At 37.0% G+C, this 16,392-nt stretch overlaps 1 protein-coding gene across 5 annotated transcripts; it reads right to left on the bottom strand.

The window, feature by feature from the left end:
* Positions 1 to 1,056: 1,056 nt before the first annotated feature.
* Positions 1,057 to 16,022, bottom strand: LOC149561429 (mannose-6-phosphate isomerase 1-like). 5 transcript variants are annotated; one of them, XR_016363814.1, is made up of 7 exons: positions 15,636 to 16,022; positions 14,393 to 14,560; positions 2,289 to 2,504; positions 1,897 to 2,163; positions 1,706 to 1,793; positions 1,433 to 1,516; positions 1,057 to 1,233 (listed from the first exon to the last, which is right to left on the bottom strand). XR_016363814.1 is itself a non-coding variant. In XM_089825144.1 (7 exons), exons 1-7 carry the CDS (start codon positions 15,945 to 15,947, stop codon positions 1,224 to 1,226), a joined length of 1,173 nt encoding a protein of 390 aa, XP_089681270.1. In that variant the 5' UTR covers positions 15,948 to 16,022; the 3' UTR covers positions 1,057 to 1,223. The 5 variants fall into 5 exon arrangements, 4 of the variants coding, with proteins under 4 accessions (XP_089681270.1, XP_089681269.1, XP_089681268.1 ...); XM_089825144.1 differs by having other exon boundaries at positions 1,410 to 1,522; positions 1,707 to 1,793; XM_089825143.1 differs by having other exon boundaries at positions 1,433 to 1,522; positions 1,707 to 1,793.
* Between the last annotated feature and the right edge of the window lie 370 nt (positions 16,023 to 16,392).

Genomic DNA, 16,392 nt, shown 5'->3' with positions numbered 1-16,392 from the left:
ACCTGTCTCAAAGATGCGATCTCTTGTACTGACTGTCCTTGACAAAATTGTCTGCAATTAATACTTTATTCAACTCAATCCACATCCTAAACTATGCAGATGAAGCACAATTATGGCTCTTGTGTGTTGCCATCACTAAAGTGCAACTTCAATGGGTCTTTCACCACCTCAAATGGTACAAACGTTGAAGAATTATCACCCTCCAATGCTAATGTTGTGCAAAACCTTGTCTCATACACACTATTCCCAAGATTCCAAGAAACAACTCATAAACTCACATTCGTAATGAATGAATTTTCACTTTTTCCGTTTTATAATTCCTTCACAAGGTTCAACTCAAGAGGAATCTCAGATAAGTCACATTAATGACTTATTAAATTGCATTGAATTGACTTTATAACATTAATTTATATTTAGGTTTCCACTTAATTTAATCAATTAATGCCCTTTAATGATGTCTCGTGGCCCCCATTTTACTTTATAAACTCTACAATAGACTTTATAATAAATTATTGATAAAGTTCACTTTATTAATAATTTAATAACATGAACTTGTGCCATTAATTTTAAATCACTGAGTCAACTAGGAATCATGTTATAAACTGCACATGCATATGATCTAGTGCCCTGCCAAAAATAGCAACTTTGTGAAGATAGTAAGTCCCTAAAATAACTGCTCAAGCCAAAGATGCCAAAGCTCAACACTGCAACACAGCCTGTTCAGGTGCCCTTCTCTAATTAGAAAGCTCTGAAAACTTAAGAGCAGCATCCTCTTACATATAATAAATTGAATAAAACATCTCATTTAACCATTAAAAGTCTGTTTATATAAATTATTATGGCATCAATTTGTAAAATGATTAGCATTGCATTAACTTCTAACATTTTTAAAATTTCAAACAACCCAGAGCTCAGGTTTTGTACTTTATACATAATAAATAAGTAATCATGTAATTAAAAGTACAAGCAGTGATAAATAGAAACATTAAGATAATATAATAATGATGGCAAAAGAGACTATACATAATAAAATGATTCACCCATGGACAAGATAAATTGAAATTTAAAGACTGGATTTTTATAAGCATTTAAACAGTTGATTGTCCACATCTTAATACAAGAGGCTTCAAGGAACTAAACCAACACAACTTAGGTGAAGCTTCAAATGCATATATATTCTTCCAGTTCCAGGCACTTAATATATAATTCTTGAGAGAAAATCTTCAAGGAACCCTGCTATGCAAAAATATTTGCCATAAACATGAAATCATATGTTAGTCACTAGCCCATCAAAATTTAGAACATTAATGGATTGAATTATAACAAATACATGTCAACATTAGTAAAACGTTATTACATCTAATCAAATGGATTGCTTCAGCATTACATTGAAGATGCATAATACATACAAATAGAATAACACACAAGGCACCTGTTTCTTTCTCAATCTGCTAGTCAAACACTTTGCTGTTGACTCCAGCCCTGTATAAGTGTAGAGGCCTGTGTTCTTTATTTTCTTCCATGAAAGAGGAAATGTTAAGGTGAGTACCTGCTGGAACAAAGAAAACATCTCCTTCCTGAACATTAGTTTTTGACTCATCATTTACAAGTTTTTGTGTCATTACCCCCTCCCCATATAGAATTAAAAAAATGGATGGTCCTGAGACTGCTGGAAATGTTACAGTTGTGCTAAGGGGGAGGATACAACGATCCACTTCAAACTCATAGAAAGGTGGTGAGTATCGTGTTGTAAAGGAATTCAAAGGCACCCCTTGCAAAATCTCTGGTAAGCCCTGAAACATTTCACAAAGACTAACTTAAAATAACCTCAACTAGAAAAGAAATAATAATTATTCATAAAACACTAAAGAAGAATCACTTGATAAGACATTTCACCTGTTTGTATGTTAACATCGAACAAAGTGTTTCAACATCCCGGTATTTTGGGGTCAGGCCAGCCCGCACAACATTATCAGATGTAGCCATGCATTCAACACATTCCCCATACAAGTATGCATGAGGTTCATTTGCATCTAAATAAAGAGCTTCCCCAGGAGCCAGCTTGACATAATTAAAGAAGAATGCAGATATAACACCAATATCATTTGGGTATTGCTTTTCCAGCCTTAGAACCAGTTGCTCTTTTAGTGTCAAATTCCTCACCTGTTGTGAACAAATCAAAAGTTTCAAAAGGAGAATATAATGTTTAATGTGAATTTAATGTTGCCAATACTTAAGAATCTCAAACACTGACAAAAAATGATTAGAAAGTATATTTAGTGACCTGCCTGATTCTCCTGATTCAGACGTACTATTAAATTCATCAGTGCCTCCATTACTGCCTCTTTATTAATTGTCATCAGTTGAGTAAAAGCAGACTTCAATGACATTTTTGCATGATCATCACCTTGGTCCCTCAGTTCTATATTCATGAGTTCTATTGTTCTTGATTCTCCAAGAATATTCTCAATCTCAGGCACAGTTTGTAGGACATTCTTAAGCTCCTGCAGAAATTATACAAAAAAGGTATTCACATCAAATATAATTTATGAGTTGTGATGACATAGTTTTTCCCATTGCCTATGATTAGAATCATCCTTGTTTTAAGTGTAAAGAGAAAAACATTTCAAAGCAGTTAACCTCTTCTTCACTTCCTAATGTTTTTCCACAAGTTAGTTGGGTGGCAACCACAAGCTCTAAAGAAGACTCATTGATCACATGGCCAATAATGGAAAATGCTGGATTGTGGATAAGATAGCCAAGAGAGAGTTGCAATCAATTAATAAAGAAAAGAATGAGTGTGAAGATGAGCATTTGAAGCTTGACAATTAAATATAAGAGCTCTAACAAGATCTAGATAGGTAAATGACAGAAAGAAATATCAGAGTGAAAAAGTTAGAGAGATGTTCATGGTGCAAAGAAGATCATTAGGGAGCAAGTCAAACAAGGGAAGTGTTGTGACCTTTTCACACCATCACCTCATTGCAAATGGAGACCCCCTCTTTTTGCTTGACAATACTAGTAGATGTCTCGATAGGACTTAGTTTAGTGGCAATTTCTAAGCTTTTAAGTCAATAGGCTTAAAGTGATCAAATCTACATATGTGTCATGCCCACTTGAGAGTAAGCCAATAGAGGAGGGAGTTGTTAGCAAGGGTTCAACACTCAGTTAAATTCTTGGAAGTCTAAGATCTGATATGACAATGGTAAAACTGATTTGAAGTCTAAATAATTGAGAGAGAATGGAAATCTAGTTGAAAAGGATTGAAGTATGGCAAGTTAAAATCGAGACATTATGAAGTGAAGACAAGGTGCAATAATAGGACCAGTTTTGAAATGGAAAACATCTAATTATGAGGTCTTTTTTATCAGGTCTGAAGTTGAACAAGATGAAAATCATGACTAAAGGTGATGCAAGAACATCCTGGGTGTAAGGGCAATCTTGCATCACCCAAAAATATTTCTATTTCTAGTTTTCCAATTTCTGTGTTTTTAATAAGGTATAGTCCTGTACAGTGTTGCTATTTGTGGGAGCTTGCTAGTTTTAGTAAGTTGGTATTATGTGCTCAGATTGTTCTAATCTCGTATATAGAGGTTCATCTTTGACATATCAGCTTGTTGGATAAGTTTTATTGTCATATCATATGATTAGTGTAATTATTGCAGATTTTCAGTATGACTTTTGGCTATCCAAACTTCAGGTCCAGTGATGAAGACCTAAATGGCTTTGAAACAAGGCAAAACCCCAATTGATGAATGCTTGTGCGATCACCTGCTGTAGATCACTAACCGAGGATTCCGGAATGGGGTTATGATAGCCCATTGGGTCAATGATTTGCTAACTATGGTCTCCAGAAGTTGACCCATCCAAAAATGTAATTTGTAAATTCTCTTGAGTTGATCATATGTAATAAAGTGTAATGGAATAATATAATATGAGGTTGGTTGGCCTCAAGAGTTAGGGCTTAGTCTCTAGAACCTTCTCAGGCGGTTAAAAGTGTCTCTATAAGGAAGGCTCGTAGGTTGTCTAGGGCAGTTATGGCTGATAGTCGCTGCTCTGTCTTGCAAACTATTGTAAGGAAGGTGCCCATGTGGGTTTGCATATTGTAATTCTGTAATTCTACATTTACGATGATAATAAGCCCATATTTTGTTCTCTCAATTTGTGGTGTTCTCTGTTTCTGTTGTTTGTTGTCGTATTAAGGGGAGCACCCTTCATCAAGTGGTATAAGAGCGGGAGTTCTTGAGTGTGTAAACAAATCGCCAACTGGGAGGTAGTTTGCACCAAGATCGTGGTTTGAGCTGACCATGTGAACAGATCACGGATTGTGAGGAAGTTTGCACTAGGGTTTCAACGGAAGCGCAAAAATGCCTCACCAAGAAGAGCGTGGTGAAGATTTGTAGGTGTTACGTCAAAGAGTTTTAGAGCCCTCATGAGATAGATACAAGCATCGAAACAACAAATGTGTAGAGGAATAAATCTTGCTGTAAGAGATGAAAGTGAGGATGAAGAAGAAGAAACAAATGTTGAAGAAGAGGTCATTTTGAACCTAGAAAAAGAGAGGCTTTTTAGGGTCATTTCCAAGATTGGAAAAAGACCTAAGTTTAAGGTTCCCACATTTTCGAGAAATCTTAACCCGAAAGAATTGATCGATTGGATCAATGAATTGGAGGAATACTTTGGGTATGAAGATATTGAAGATTCGGATAGGGTCAAGTTTGCAAAGGCCAAACTAAAGGGTCATGTGAAGATCTGGTGATAGGAGATTCAATTGGAGCGTAATAGAAGAGGAAAGAACAAAATCACAAGATGGGACCAGATGATAGCTAAATTGAAGCGACAATTCATTCCTGTGGAATATGAGCTTGATCTGTTGAAGAAGATGCAAGGCTTGAAGAAAACGGGAAGATTTGTTTAAGAGTATACCAAAGAGTTCTACCGAGTTCTCATCAGAACAAGCTATGCAGAAGTTGACAAAGAGAAAGTTGCCCGTTATCTTAATGGGTTGAGACCAAGCATTCATGAGGAATTAAGTCTAGTCCGAATAAACAGTATTGAAGAGGCATATCAGTTTGCCCTAAGAGTTGAGGAAAAGATGAACAAGAAGTTTGATAATAAAAATAGCAAAAGAGGTCGCGGTAGAGGATCTAGCAAACGGTCTTATGAAGGCCAAAATGATGATCAGAAGAACAAGGATGAGGCTAGCATTAACAGTCAGAACTAGAGGGGAAACACCTCCAATCATTTCCATGATCAGAATAATAGAGAACAGAGAGGAAGACGCAAAGGGCAAGGATTTGGGAGAGGAGGTTTTCGTGGAAAATGTTTTCACTATGGAGAAGAAGGGCATAGAGCATTTGAGTGTTTCCATCGTCGAGTAAGGAATGATAGAAGAACTGAATAGCACATGTTGATGAAGATGTCAAATCATCACACTCTAGAGATGTTGAAAGAGAAGTCCTAGTCAATAGAAGAGTCTTGCTAAGTGGTGAGAATGAACTTGATCAAAGGGGGAGTTTGTTTTGCACAAGGTGCAAATGTGAAGATAAGTGTTGTGATGTGATCATTGATGGTGAAAGTACTGACAACCTGGTCTCAAAAAAGATGGTCATAAAGTTAAATCTCAAGAGGCAGAAACATATGCACCCATATCCTATTGCCTAGTTGCAAGATGACCACAAGGTCATGGTCAATGACCAATGCTCAATGAAGTTCAAGATTGGAAGCTACCAGGATGAGGTGTTGTGTGATATCATACCTATGGACATATGTCATATATTGCTGGGTAGGCCGTAGCAGTTTGATAAGCATGTTGTACATGATGGGAGTACAAATACCTATACTCTGACAAAGGATGGAGTGAAACATAAGTAGAAGTCATTGAAGGAGAAAAAAAGATAAGGTATGTAGTGCTGCCAAAATATGTTTTCTTAATGGAAATGAGTTACTCAAGGATATGGGGCGTGAGCATATGTGTTTTGTTGTAATTCCAAAAGATTGTAAAGAAGAAGTAGAGGAAGTACCTGCAAAAGTTGCAAATTTGTTAGAAGAGTTTTCTAATATTGTATTAGATAATGTACCTAATGGATTACCCCTAATGGAAGATCAGTCACCAAATGGACTTGGTTCCAGGAGCTAGTTTCCCAAACAAGGCAACGCATAGAATGACACCAACAAAAAGCAAAGAGTTTAACACACAAGTGCATGAGTTATTACAGAAGGGGTTGATTTGAGTCCATATGTTGTGTCAGTAGTATTGGCACCTAAGAAGAATGCAGAATGGAGGATGTGTACAGATTCTCAACCTATCAACAAGATCACAATCATGTACAGATTTCCATTGCCAAGGATGGATGATATTATGGATTGTTTGAGTGGAGCTATGTATTTCACAAAGAGAGATTTGAAGAGTGGGTAACATCAGATTCGCATCAGAAAAGGAGATGAGTGGAAGACTGCCTTCAAGACAAGGGAAGGATTGTACAAGTAGTTAGTCATGTTCTTTGGGCTGACCAATGCACCAAGCACTTTCATGAGGCTTATGAATGAGATACTAAAAGAGTTTCTAGGTAAGTTTTTCATTGTTAATCTAGATGATATTTTAATCTTTAGCAAGACATTAGAGGGGCATTTGATGCACATTCGTAAGGTGTTTGATAAGTTGAGGGAGGAAAAGTTGTTGATAAATTTGAATAATTGCAGTTTTGTGAAGGAGTTGGTGTACTCAGGATTTGTGCTGTTAGTAGAAGGTCTAAAAATGGACCCTGAGAAAGTGCAACAAAGGTAAGATCTTTTCGTGAATTGGCTAGTTTTTACAAGAAGTTTGTCAAAGGTTTTAGCAGTATTTGTGAGCCTTTGACTAAAACAATGTAAGGAGATAGGAAAGAATTTAAGTGGATTGTAGAAGCAGATAAGAGTTTTAATCTGTTGAAACATAAAGTTACAGAGAAACCTGTTTTAGCACTTCCAGACTATAATAAGATGTTTTAAGTACACTGTGATGCTAATGGTACTGCAATAGGAGATGTGTTGAGCCAAGAAGGTAGACCTATTGCTTATTTCAATGAGAAATTAAATGATGCCAAAAGAAAGTATTTTGTTTATGACCAAGAATTTTATCCTATAGTTCAGGCATTGAAGAAGTGGAGACACAATCTTCTTCCTAAGGGAGTTTGTTTTGTATACTGGTCATCGAGCTTTGCAAATATTTAAATAGTCAAAGAAAATTCAACCAAAGGCATTTGAAATGGGTTGAGTTTGTGCAAAGTTATACATTTGTTTTGGAACAAAGGAGTGGAAAGTCTAACAAAGTTCCAGATGCTCTTAATAGAAGACAAGTTTTGCTTACAGAAATGCAGATTGTGGTGGTTGGGTTTAAGGAACTCAAGAATTTGTATACGGAGGATCTTGGTTTTGGTGAGGCTTGGAAAGTTTGTACAGGACCTGTTTCACTCGACAAGACAAAGTGGTTGGATTTCATAATCCAAGACTGTATGTTGTTCAAGGGAAGTCAGTTGTGCATTCTCAAAAGTTCCATGAGAGCTAATCTCATCAAAGAGAAGCATAGTGGAGGATTGGCTAGACACTTTGGTAGAGATAAAACTATTGCTTTGGTAGCTGGAAATTATTATTGGTCACGGTTGCAGCAAGAAGTCAAGAAATTTTTGCAGTGTTGCAGAGTATGTTAGATGGTGAAAGGAGTGAAGCAAAATACAGGGTTATATCAGACATTACTTGTACCTGAGAAGCCATGGGAAGATGTTAACATGAATTTCGTTCTTGGTTTACCAAAGACACAACGAAGGCATGATTCCATATTTGTGGTGGTTGACAGACTTTCAAAAATGGCACATTTCATTCCTTGCAAGAAGACAAGTGATGTTTTTCATGTGGCAGAGTTATTTTTCAGAGAAGTTGTGAAACTACATGGTCTACCAAAGAGTATAGTTTATGATTGAGATACCAAGTTTGTTGGTTATTTCTGGCATACATTGTGGAAGAAATTGAAGATAGATTTGAACTTTAGTTCATCCCATCATCTACGGACTGATGGCCAAACAGAAGTTGTGAACTGAAGATTGGAGAATTTGTTGCAATGCTTGGTTGGAGATAAGCCAGAAGGTTGGGATCTGATTTTACCATAGGCAAAATTTGCATACAATAATTTTGTCAATAGGAGTACTGGTAAATCGTCATTCCAAATTGTATATGGGAGTAGTCCCAGAAATGCTTCTGAATTGCGGCAATAGGATAAAGGAGAAATAAGTAGTGTTGAAGCAGAAAAATTTGTTGAACATTTGAAGAACATCCATGAGGAGGTGAGGAAACACATTACAAAGAGAAATACACAGTATAAGACTAAGGCTGATGTGAAAAGGAGGTATAAGGAATTTCATATTCGAGATGAAATCATGGTTCATTTGAGGAAGGAAGGAGAGATTTCCAGTGGATACATATAATAAGCTGAAAGTCAAGAAGTTAGAATCATGCTTTGCGAGATAGTGAAAAAGCATGATTATGGAAATGCTTATGAAGTAGAGTTGCCTGTTGAACTGAGTATTTTACCAGTGTTTAACATTTCAAATTTGACAAATTATTATGAGGGAGGTGATGGAGATGAAGTTGCAAAAGCTCTATGGAGTATTCCAGCATCTACTTCAGCTACACAAGACATTGAGGAGATATTGGACAACCGTATGGGAAGAAGCACAAGAAACAAAACATATGAGGAGTATCTGGTCAAATGGAAGGGAGGCCAATGGAGGATTCATCATGGCTAGCACGTGAGGGGGTTGACCGTCTTGGTTTTCCTCTGAATACCCGAGACGTAACAGGGTCACTTCTCAAATTACCCAAGGTGTCTGATGTAGGAGCATCCTAGGTGTAAGGGCAATCTTGGATCACCCAAAAATATTTCTATTTCCAGTTTTTGTGTTTTTAATAAGGGTTATTCCTGTACAGAGTTGCTATTTATGGGAGCTTGTCAGTTTTAGTAAGTTGGTATTATGTGCTCAGATTGTTCTAATCTCATATATAGAGGTTCATCTTTGACATATCAGCTTGTTGGATTAGTTTTATTGTCATATCATATGTATTAGTGTAGTTATTACAGATTTTCAGTAAGAATTTTGGCTATCCAAACTTCAGGTCCAACAATGAAGGCCTAAATGACTGCGAAATGAGTTGAAACCTCAATTGATGGATGCTTGCGCAATCAGCAATCGTAGATCGCTAGCCGAGAATTAGGGAATGGGGTTATAATAGCCCATCGAGTCAATGGTTTGCTAATTATGGTCTCCAAAAGTGGACCCTTCCGAAAATGTAATTTGTAAATTGTCTTGAGTTGATCATACGTAATAAAGTGTAATGGAATAATATAATATGAGGTTGTCGCCTTCAAGGGTTAGGGTTTAGTGTCTAGAACCTTCTCGAGCGGTTAAAAGTGCCTATATAAAGAAGGCCCGTAGGTTGTCTAGGGCAGCTCTGGGTGATAGTCGCAGCTCTATCTTGCAGACTGTTGTAAGGAAGGCGCCCATGTGGGTTTTTATATTGTAATTCTATAATTCCACATTTGCGGCAATAATTAAAAGCCCATATTTTGTTCTCTCAGTTTGTGTTGTTCTCTGTTTTTGTTAAGGGGAGCACCCTTCATAAAGAGGTCAAATTGATAACAAGAGGGAAATTCAAAGGGGAAGACCAATGTTTAACATGGACATGGAAAACTCTTGGGAAACCTATCCCAAGGTAGGTCGGAATCCAACCTCACCTTGGACAGGGCTGTCCAAGGGGAGGTCAGAATTTGACCTCTTCATGGACAGGCTTGTACGAAGGCCCCCCAAAATTCTGCCCCTTAGCCTTGGTAAAAATTCAAACCATACTGATTATTATCATGAACACGATCATTTTGGATCACCACAAAGCATTTACAGCATGAAATCTAATCCAAATTGATGAAGAAATAAACCTCCTCCATGCTAAAAACATGAAATCAGATCTCAAATCTGGAAGAGTTTGTGATCATATCTTAAAATTCACAGTGAAATCGATGGTCTAAGATGAATTTCAAGACTGAAAATGACAACATAAACGTAAAATTGAGTTTGTTCCAAACCAGATACAAAAGTTATTGAACAAGAAAGAATGCAGTTCAACGAGAGGTTGGAATCCATCCACACCTTAGACAGGGCTATCCAACAGTAGGTCAGATTCTAACCACCTGTTGGATAGGCTTGTCCATGAAACCTTGGAGGAGAACAATTCAATCTTGCAAACCAAAGTTGCCTCATCAGAAGGGCTAATATAGGCCAGCCATGATGAGAAATCCATCATTAAATGTAAATAGAAAACATTTTTTAATTGTCACCATGTATTTAAGCCAAGTCGGCCAGCATTAGAGGATTAAAAAATCAAATTTTAAATCTTTATTTCCCCTCCTAGCTGGGTCGACCTAAGCAAGGGATGGTATCTCTTCATCATGTCGCCTATAAATCCATTTCAAACACACCAACAAGGCAATTACAAGCAGAATAGATCCACTTAGAATGTCGGCAAATTTCACAACAGCTATTCAAATTTGGGAAGCAAATTGAAAGCATTTTTTAGATCAGACTTGAGAAAACATCAAATTTTGGACAAGTTCAAGAGTTTAAAATCATATTTTGAATGGGTGCGAACTCTCAGATCTGGGCAACAAAATCAGAATTCAAGACAAACACATACAATCCTTAGACATTACACACCCATTTTTTTATATCAACCAGCAAGGTACACAAACTAAGTGACATGTTAAATGGCATTTCAAGTAGGATTGAGATCTGTTCAATGTTAATCCATTAATTAATCCAACACTAGGAGTGGATTGAATGCTTTATCTTGTTTATATTCATCATTTAAGAACTTTACACAAACATTTTCTTGTTTTGCGAGGTGAGATGAAGATGACTTTCAAAATGAAGTTGGCAAGCAAACAAGATTGTGCGGAGCTGGACCATTCATATGCAAAGATGACTACAAGACCAAGGTTAACATGGAGGCATCACTGGGGCAACTCACAAGTCATTCGCCAAGTTAGCAAAGCGGTTTGAGATTGAAGGTCAAAGTGAAAATGAGAACCCAAGAACAAATTCAAGCCCTCAAGATGACATTCAATGGAAAAGTCTACAAAATGGAGAGATTATCACCATCTTGAATTGCTTTCGGAAATCCAAGATCAACTAGATTGATCCAATCATCACTTCTACAAGAGCGAGATCAAGGCAAGATACCAGTACAAGCAAGTTCAAGACATCAATGATAAGGTTTCAAAATAAAGAGGATGGTGAAGATTCATGAAGATGAAGCGAGTTGGGATTATGGGCCTTCACAATCAATTGAAGACTTAATAGACTATCAAGAGATATAAAGAATTGATCAAATCCACAACATAAGCATGCTGACGTGGCACCAATTCATCTTTGACCAATCAGATATATACTCAAGAGCATCCAATCAAATTATCAGACGTGTACATGTCAAGAGCATCTAATGTCTTTACTGAATCAATGTTCTAATTAGTTCTCAAAAGCAATGTAATTTTTTCATTAGCCCATAAATTGGTGTCCAATTGTAATTGGTCAGCATTAAATGCTTGTAGCTGGTAGTTGGATTAGGGTTGTGTTGGCTTAATCTGGGTCATTGGTTCCATATCAATCGGAGTTGTTCATTGTACTTAGATCCTTAAAAGGCAAGGCCTTCTCATTTGTAAAGAGAGAGATTTGGAAAAAATTGTTGCTAATATACTACCAAAATTATTACTTCTTCATTGTTGTTATCATGGTGAAAGCTAGTGAAATTTTGTAGTATTGTATAGTTTCTACATTTCCTCACTTAGAGTAGATTCCATTTATGTTGCGTAGATATAGAGGTAGATGAATGGAAAATGTTGTTGGTGAATCATGGTGAAACTAGTGTCCATACCTTTCAGTATTTGTTGATTGCAAGTATCAGTGTAAGGTCAGTCTGGGTCTTATTGCAAGCATTTAATTTAAATTGAAAATGTTCATTTGGATTGCTCCATCAATGGGTACTTAAATGAGTGTTGACAATATGAAAATCATTGATACATCCTTAGAAGCAAGCACCCTCCTATGCGTACTTGATTTGGCAAAGCAAGGACTAGTTAGAGTCTTGCCTCACCATCAGTAGTCTCTTACATTGTAAAATTAGCCTATCCTTCTAAGCCCATTTCTTTTGCACTCTGTTTCATTAAAAGTAATTGAAGAGCCTCCTTGTTAAATCATTCATATTTGCAAAGTTGATGTCCATTGAATGAATAGAGAAAATTCCCAACTGATTACCAGCAAGTCACATCATACAACTGAGTTTAGTCCACAATAAGAAGGAACTTTAAGGTTGTCTTAGTTGATCACACAATTGCATACATTTTTTAGCATCTAAGCTTCCTTAACAGAGAGGATTGGATATTCAGAATTTCCTCTTGGAATATTAAGTGTTATATCCTACATGTAGTGGTCACAGAACTCGCACCAATGGGAAGGAGGTAGAAGAAGACAGCCAGAATCAGAAATTTAGGAAGCAATGAACACGGCAGGAGGAATCTGGACATGAGAAACATGGGAAACAAGATCATGTCAATACATCAATGCATAGAGAATTTTCAACAATAAAAGAAGGAAAACATTGAAAACAACAATTAAATGGAGGCAGGCAAAGAAAGAGTTGTAAAAACAATGAAAACTACTCATATAGGAAGAACATAATGATGAATCTGGCCCATATTTGAGAAAGACTTAGCAAATAGGCAATGCCGACAGAGAGATATGTCCCCAAAGAGCACAAAGAGACATTCTTTAAATTTAGAAGAAAGAATATAAAAAAATGCCTCTAGTACCTTGAGGCAAAAGACAAAAACGAAATTGTTTGTTTTCCTATAAAGAAGTATCTTATTTAGCAAAGAGTGAGAAATACCAGGTAGATATGGCTATTTTTAGTTTAAGTCAATTATTGTTGTCAAAGACTCCACACTCATTGTGGAAACAAGAAAGTACCCGACAACAAGGAGAGTTTATAAGACAATCAAAAGAATCAATCAAAGTGGAAGTCATGGTCTTTAAAAGAAAGTGAGGCATATGTTCAATTTAGGGTTTGAAATTTTACAAAATAATAGTGGAAGAAATTTTATATCTGATGCTGCAGAATGGTAACAATCAGGCAGAACAGATGATGCGATAAAAGCAATACAGATCTTTAGTTGGGTTGGGTGGGGCTCAATAGTTTGCCTGTTAAATAATCAGCCCCATAGTGAATTAATTAACCAATGGCATCTAGTGCTAGCAGAGTAGCTTGAGCATGCGGCACATTCTTGCCCTCAACGCGGGTTCTCATGAGCTTGATCCAGCTAGTTGCAGACATAAGAAAGAAAGCTCCATCCATCACCCACTGTGTGGGAGGGGAGAAAAAAAAGATAATCAGGGGTGCCACTCAGGGCAGATGGAGATCACACTCCCCAGACACCAGGGTGAGTTCTACCAATGCTACTGCTGGAAACACACCGAATATAGATTGGGATGGCACCTCCCAATAAAAAATAAGGCCAGTATGATTCCATTCTCCCCGCACCCAACATTGCATGCACCTCGCATCTCTCCCCCAAATCTATAGCTATTGCAACTTCTCGAATTGAAAGTATTTCTCATGCCGGTGCTTATGTTATCAAGTGCACGGGTTTCTGATTTGGTGACAAATGGTGAGCTAGATGCTTAAGAAATTCAGCAACACTAACAAGTACACCTTTTGCAAGGTTATATGGTGGCAACCTATCTTAAAGAATACAATTGAAAGGTGACAAAATATGAGTTAGTAATTATTGTTGCCAGGAAAGCTTGGTAAACTACATAAATGTTTGGCAAACTATATGAAAGTGAGTTGCCTCAGTAACAAAAAAAGAAACAGATATTGTAATGATGTGCATGAGATCAGATTGTCACCAAATGGGAATCAGGATTCAGCTTGTCCATAGAAGATATTCTGGTATATTCAGCCCATTATTTGCATAGTTTCTAGGATAATGTCAACCAGCTTACTGAAAACATTTGAAAATCATAGCAGAATATTAAAAAAACCAAAAAAAGTTGGCCTCTGATTGCGTGAGAAAAAAGTCCACATTTTAATTATCCTCTGACCAAGTGAGGAAAAGGTCCACATTTTAAGTAATTTAAGTGCTCTCTCCAAAATGAACTGTTAAGTTTTAAATTATGTTGGGCAATGTCTTTCATGATGTTAATTTTTTGTCTTTCTATGCATAGTAAAGAGTGCAATTTGTAATAATTGCACAACATAATGACTGAATTTGTCAAAAAATGCTTGAAAATCAATCCAAGGAAACAAAAATTACCTGTGCGCTAACGAATCCACATAAAGCCTCAAACTCGGTGAGAGCTAGAGCCATCTCAGGTTTATGATTAGAGTCCTTATAAACCTTTGGCTGAGCCTGATGCAAAACTTGAGCTAGATCCTTGTCTGGATGTGCTTGTATGGATAAAGCCTTCCCCACTGAAAGAACCTAGATGAAACGCACAAAACTATAAGGCTCTTTTAATAGGTTCACATAATGCTCATAATCCATAATAGATAAATAAGGATGATTTTCACAGATAGCATTGTTACGTTAAATGTTGAAATAAAGCAGTCAGCAGTTCTTGTAACATGTAATCAAACATCATCAATCACTTCTTTTCAGGACTTGCTAGGGCGGTTTTTTTATTTATTCAAGTGGAATTTTTTTTGAAGAAATTTGATGTCAACGACAGTTAGTGAAGAACACAATTTCTAACACAGCACTAAAACTGTGTCATGTTATAGAGAGATTTGTCTGCCCCAACAGAAGAAATGCCCTCAAGGGTGCTGGTCGAAGGGGAAGTCTCCTTCCTTTCTATACACTTCCGGAGCATTGTTTGCCTTAATGACAAAAGAAAACTCTAGTGGGACATACAAAACACGAGCTGTGTAAAGAAAAGAACTACTCTAATTTACTTCCCCAGGCAATTCAAAGGAAAATGACTAAAGTGAAAGATTGGTTATGAGTGAATTCCCCTCAAATGCAAGTTCTGTCATGACTAAGGGCACCTCTGGATACTCCACAGAAAGAATGTCGTCGCTTCTCCTGTCATCAATCGAAAAACTAAAGGAAGAAGAATTTCTAAGTGAGATCTAAAGAGGCTTCCGAGAACAGTGCAGCAGCCAAGAAATCGATCTTGTATTCAGTTCTCAAAGCTAAAAGAAAACAAGGCAAAAAATAATGATCCGCTTTCTGGAATTTAGAGCAATATTTGTGGGATAATAATATCAGTTGAACGGATTTCTCGTCTATGTTCGCTTCTGAACTGCAAATTGGGTGTGTTGATCCATCCAATATTTGGGCTGATCAATCCTAGAAGATTATGTACGACAAATCACTTGTGACCTGTCTTCATTCTACTACCCAAAATCTTTGTCAACGCTCCAAAACCAATGGTTGAAATTTAGGTATTTTATAACTAATTAATCACGTTTTAATATTTTAAATCAATAGATTATACCAAATTTCTACAAAAAATTGGGGAACTTTTTGCTTCAAGAGATTATTATTTAAAATGTACCTTGAACAAAAAGGGCAGATCAATTCCCCACCGTTCCAGCACCTTATCTCCAAGTGCTTCAGGGTGTTCCTGCAACCAGCTTTTCAAGGGCAACTTTTCAGTATGTTCTTCTTCGAAATCTACAAGGCTAGGACCAGAATCATGGGTACCCATCCAGAGCTCTGCATAGGGTTTATCTTCTTCTGGAGGAGATTTGGATATAAGAGAATAAAGCCTCCCAACCTCACCAGCGCCTCCGTGCCTCCCCCATTCATAGTTTTGCACTGTACAACACAACCTTAATACCTTGTTCTTCGAATCCCTTCCTGTCATTCTGGAACAAGGAAAAACAAGTCAGGATTGAGCTTGAGACTTTTCTCAAACAAATCCGGTAAGGCCGTGCATTCCATTAAAAATGTAATGATGGGAGGTATTTATCGATAGGCTACGTCGCTACAGTTGAGTATAATGCAAGAGAAGGCATTCAGCGCATGAGGCAGACACGAAAGGGACATGAACCCAATTACGTTGGCGTTGAATGAATGTGAATAAAGTGAAAAGTGATGGAATTGAAGATCAAACTACCCGTAAATCCAGAATACCGTTTTTCTCATTGGAACATTTTGTCTTGTTTATCGTCATTTTGACTACTTCTCTCGTTTGGAAATCGGACATTTTGAGGATTTCGTGAAAATGCTCGCTTAAATGTGATATTCATGGCTTAAGATCGTCGGCCGTGAAGATTACCTGTCATTCTCAGCATGGGTTCGTAGATATA

The sequence above is a fragment of the Cupressus sempervirens genome, chromosome 4 (genome assembly GCF_028749045.1).
Source record: "Cupressus sempervirens isolate cs-2001-9-10 chromosome 4, ASM2874904v1, whole genome shotgun sequence".
NCBI classification, from domain to species: domain Eukaryota; kingdom Viridiplantae; phylum Streptophyta; class Pinopsida; order Cupressales; family Cupressaceae; genus Cupressus; species Cupressus sempervirens.
This window is presented reverse-complemented; position numbering and strand designations above follow the sequence as displayed.

Excerpts from the sequence above, each read along its gene's own strand:
- LOC149561429 (XM_089825142.1), bottom strand. The coding sequence starts at position 15,947 with ATGACAGGAAGGGATTCGAAGAACAAGGTATTAAGGTTGTGTTGTACA. Across the intron at positions 2,505-14,392 it reads GTGGATTCGTTAGCGCACAG|GAGCTTAAGAATGTCCTACA; the intron begins GTAATTTTTGTT and ends TAATTTCTGCAG. Across the intron at positions 1,794-1,896 it reads CGATGTTAACATACAAACAG|GGCTTACCAGAGATTTTGCA; the intron begins GTGAAATGTCTT and ends GAAATGTTTCAG.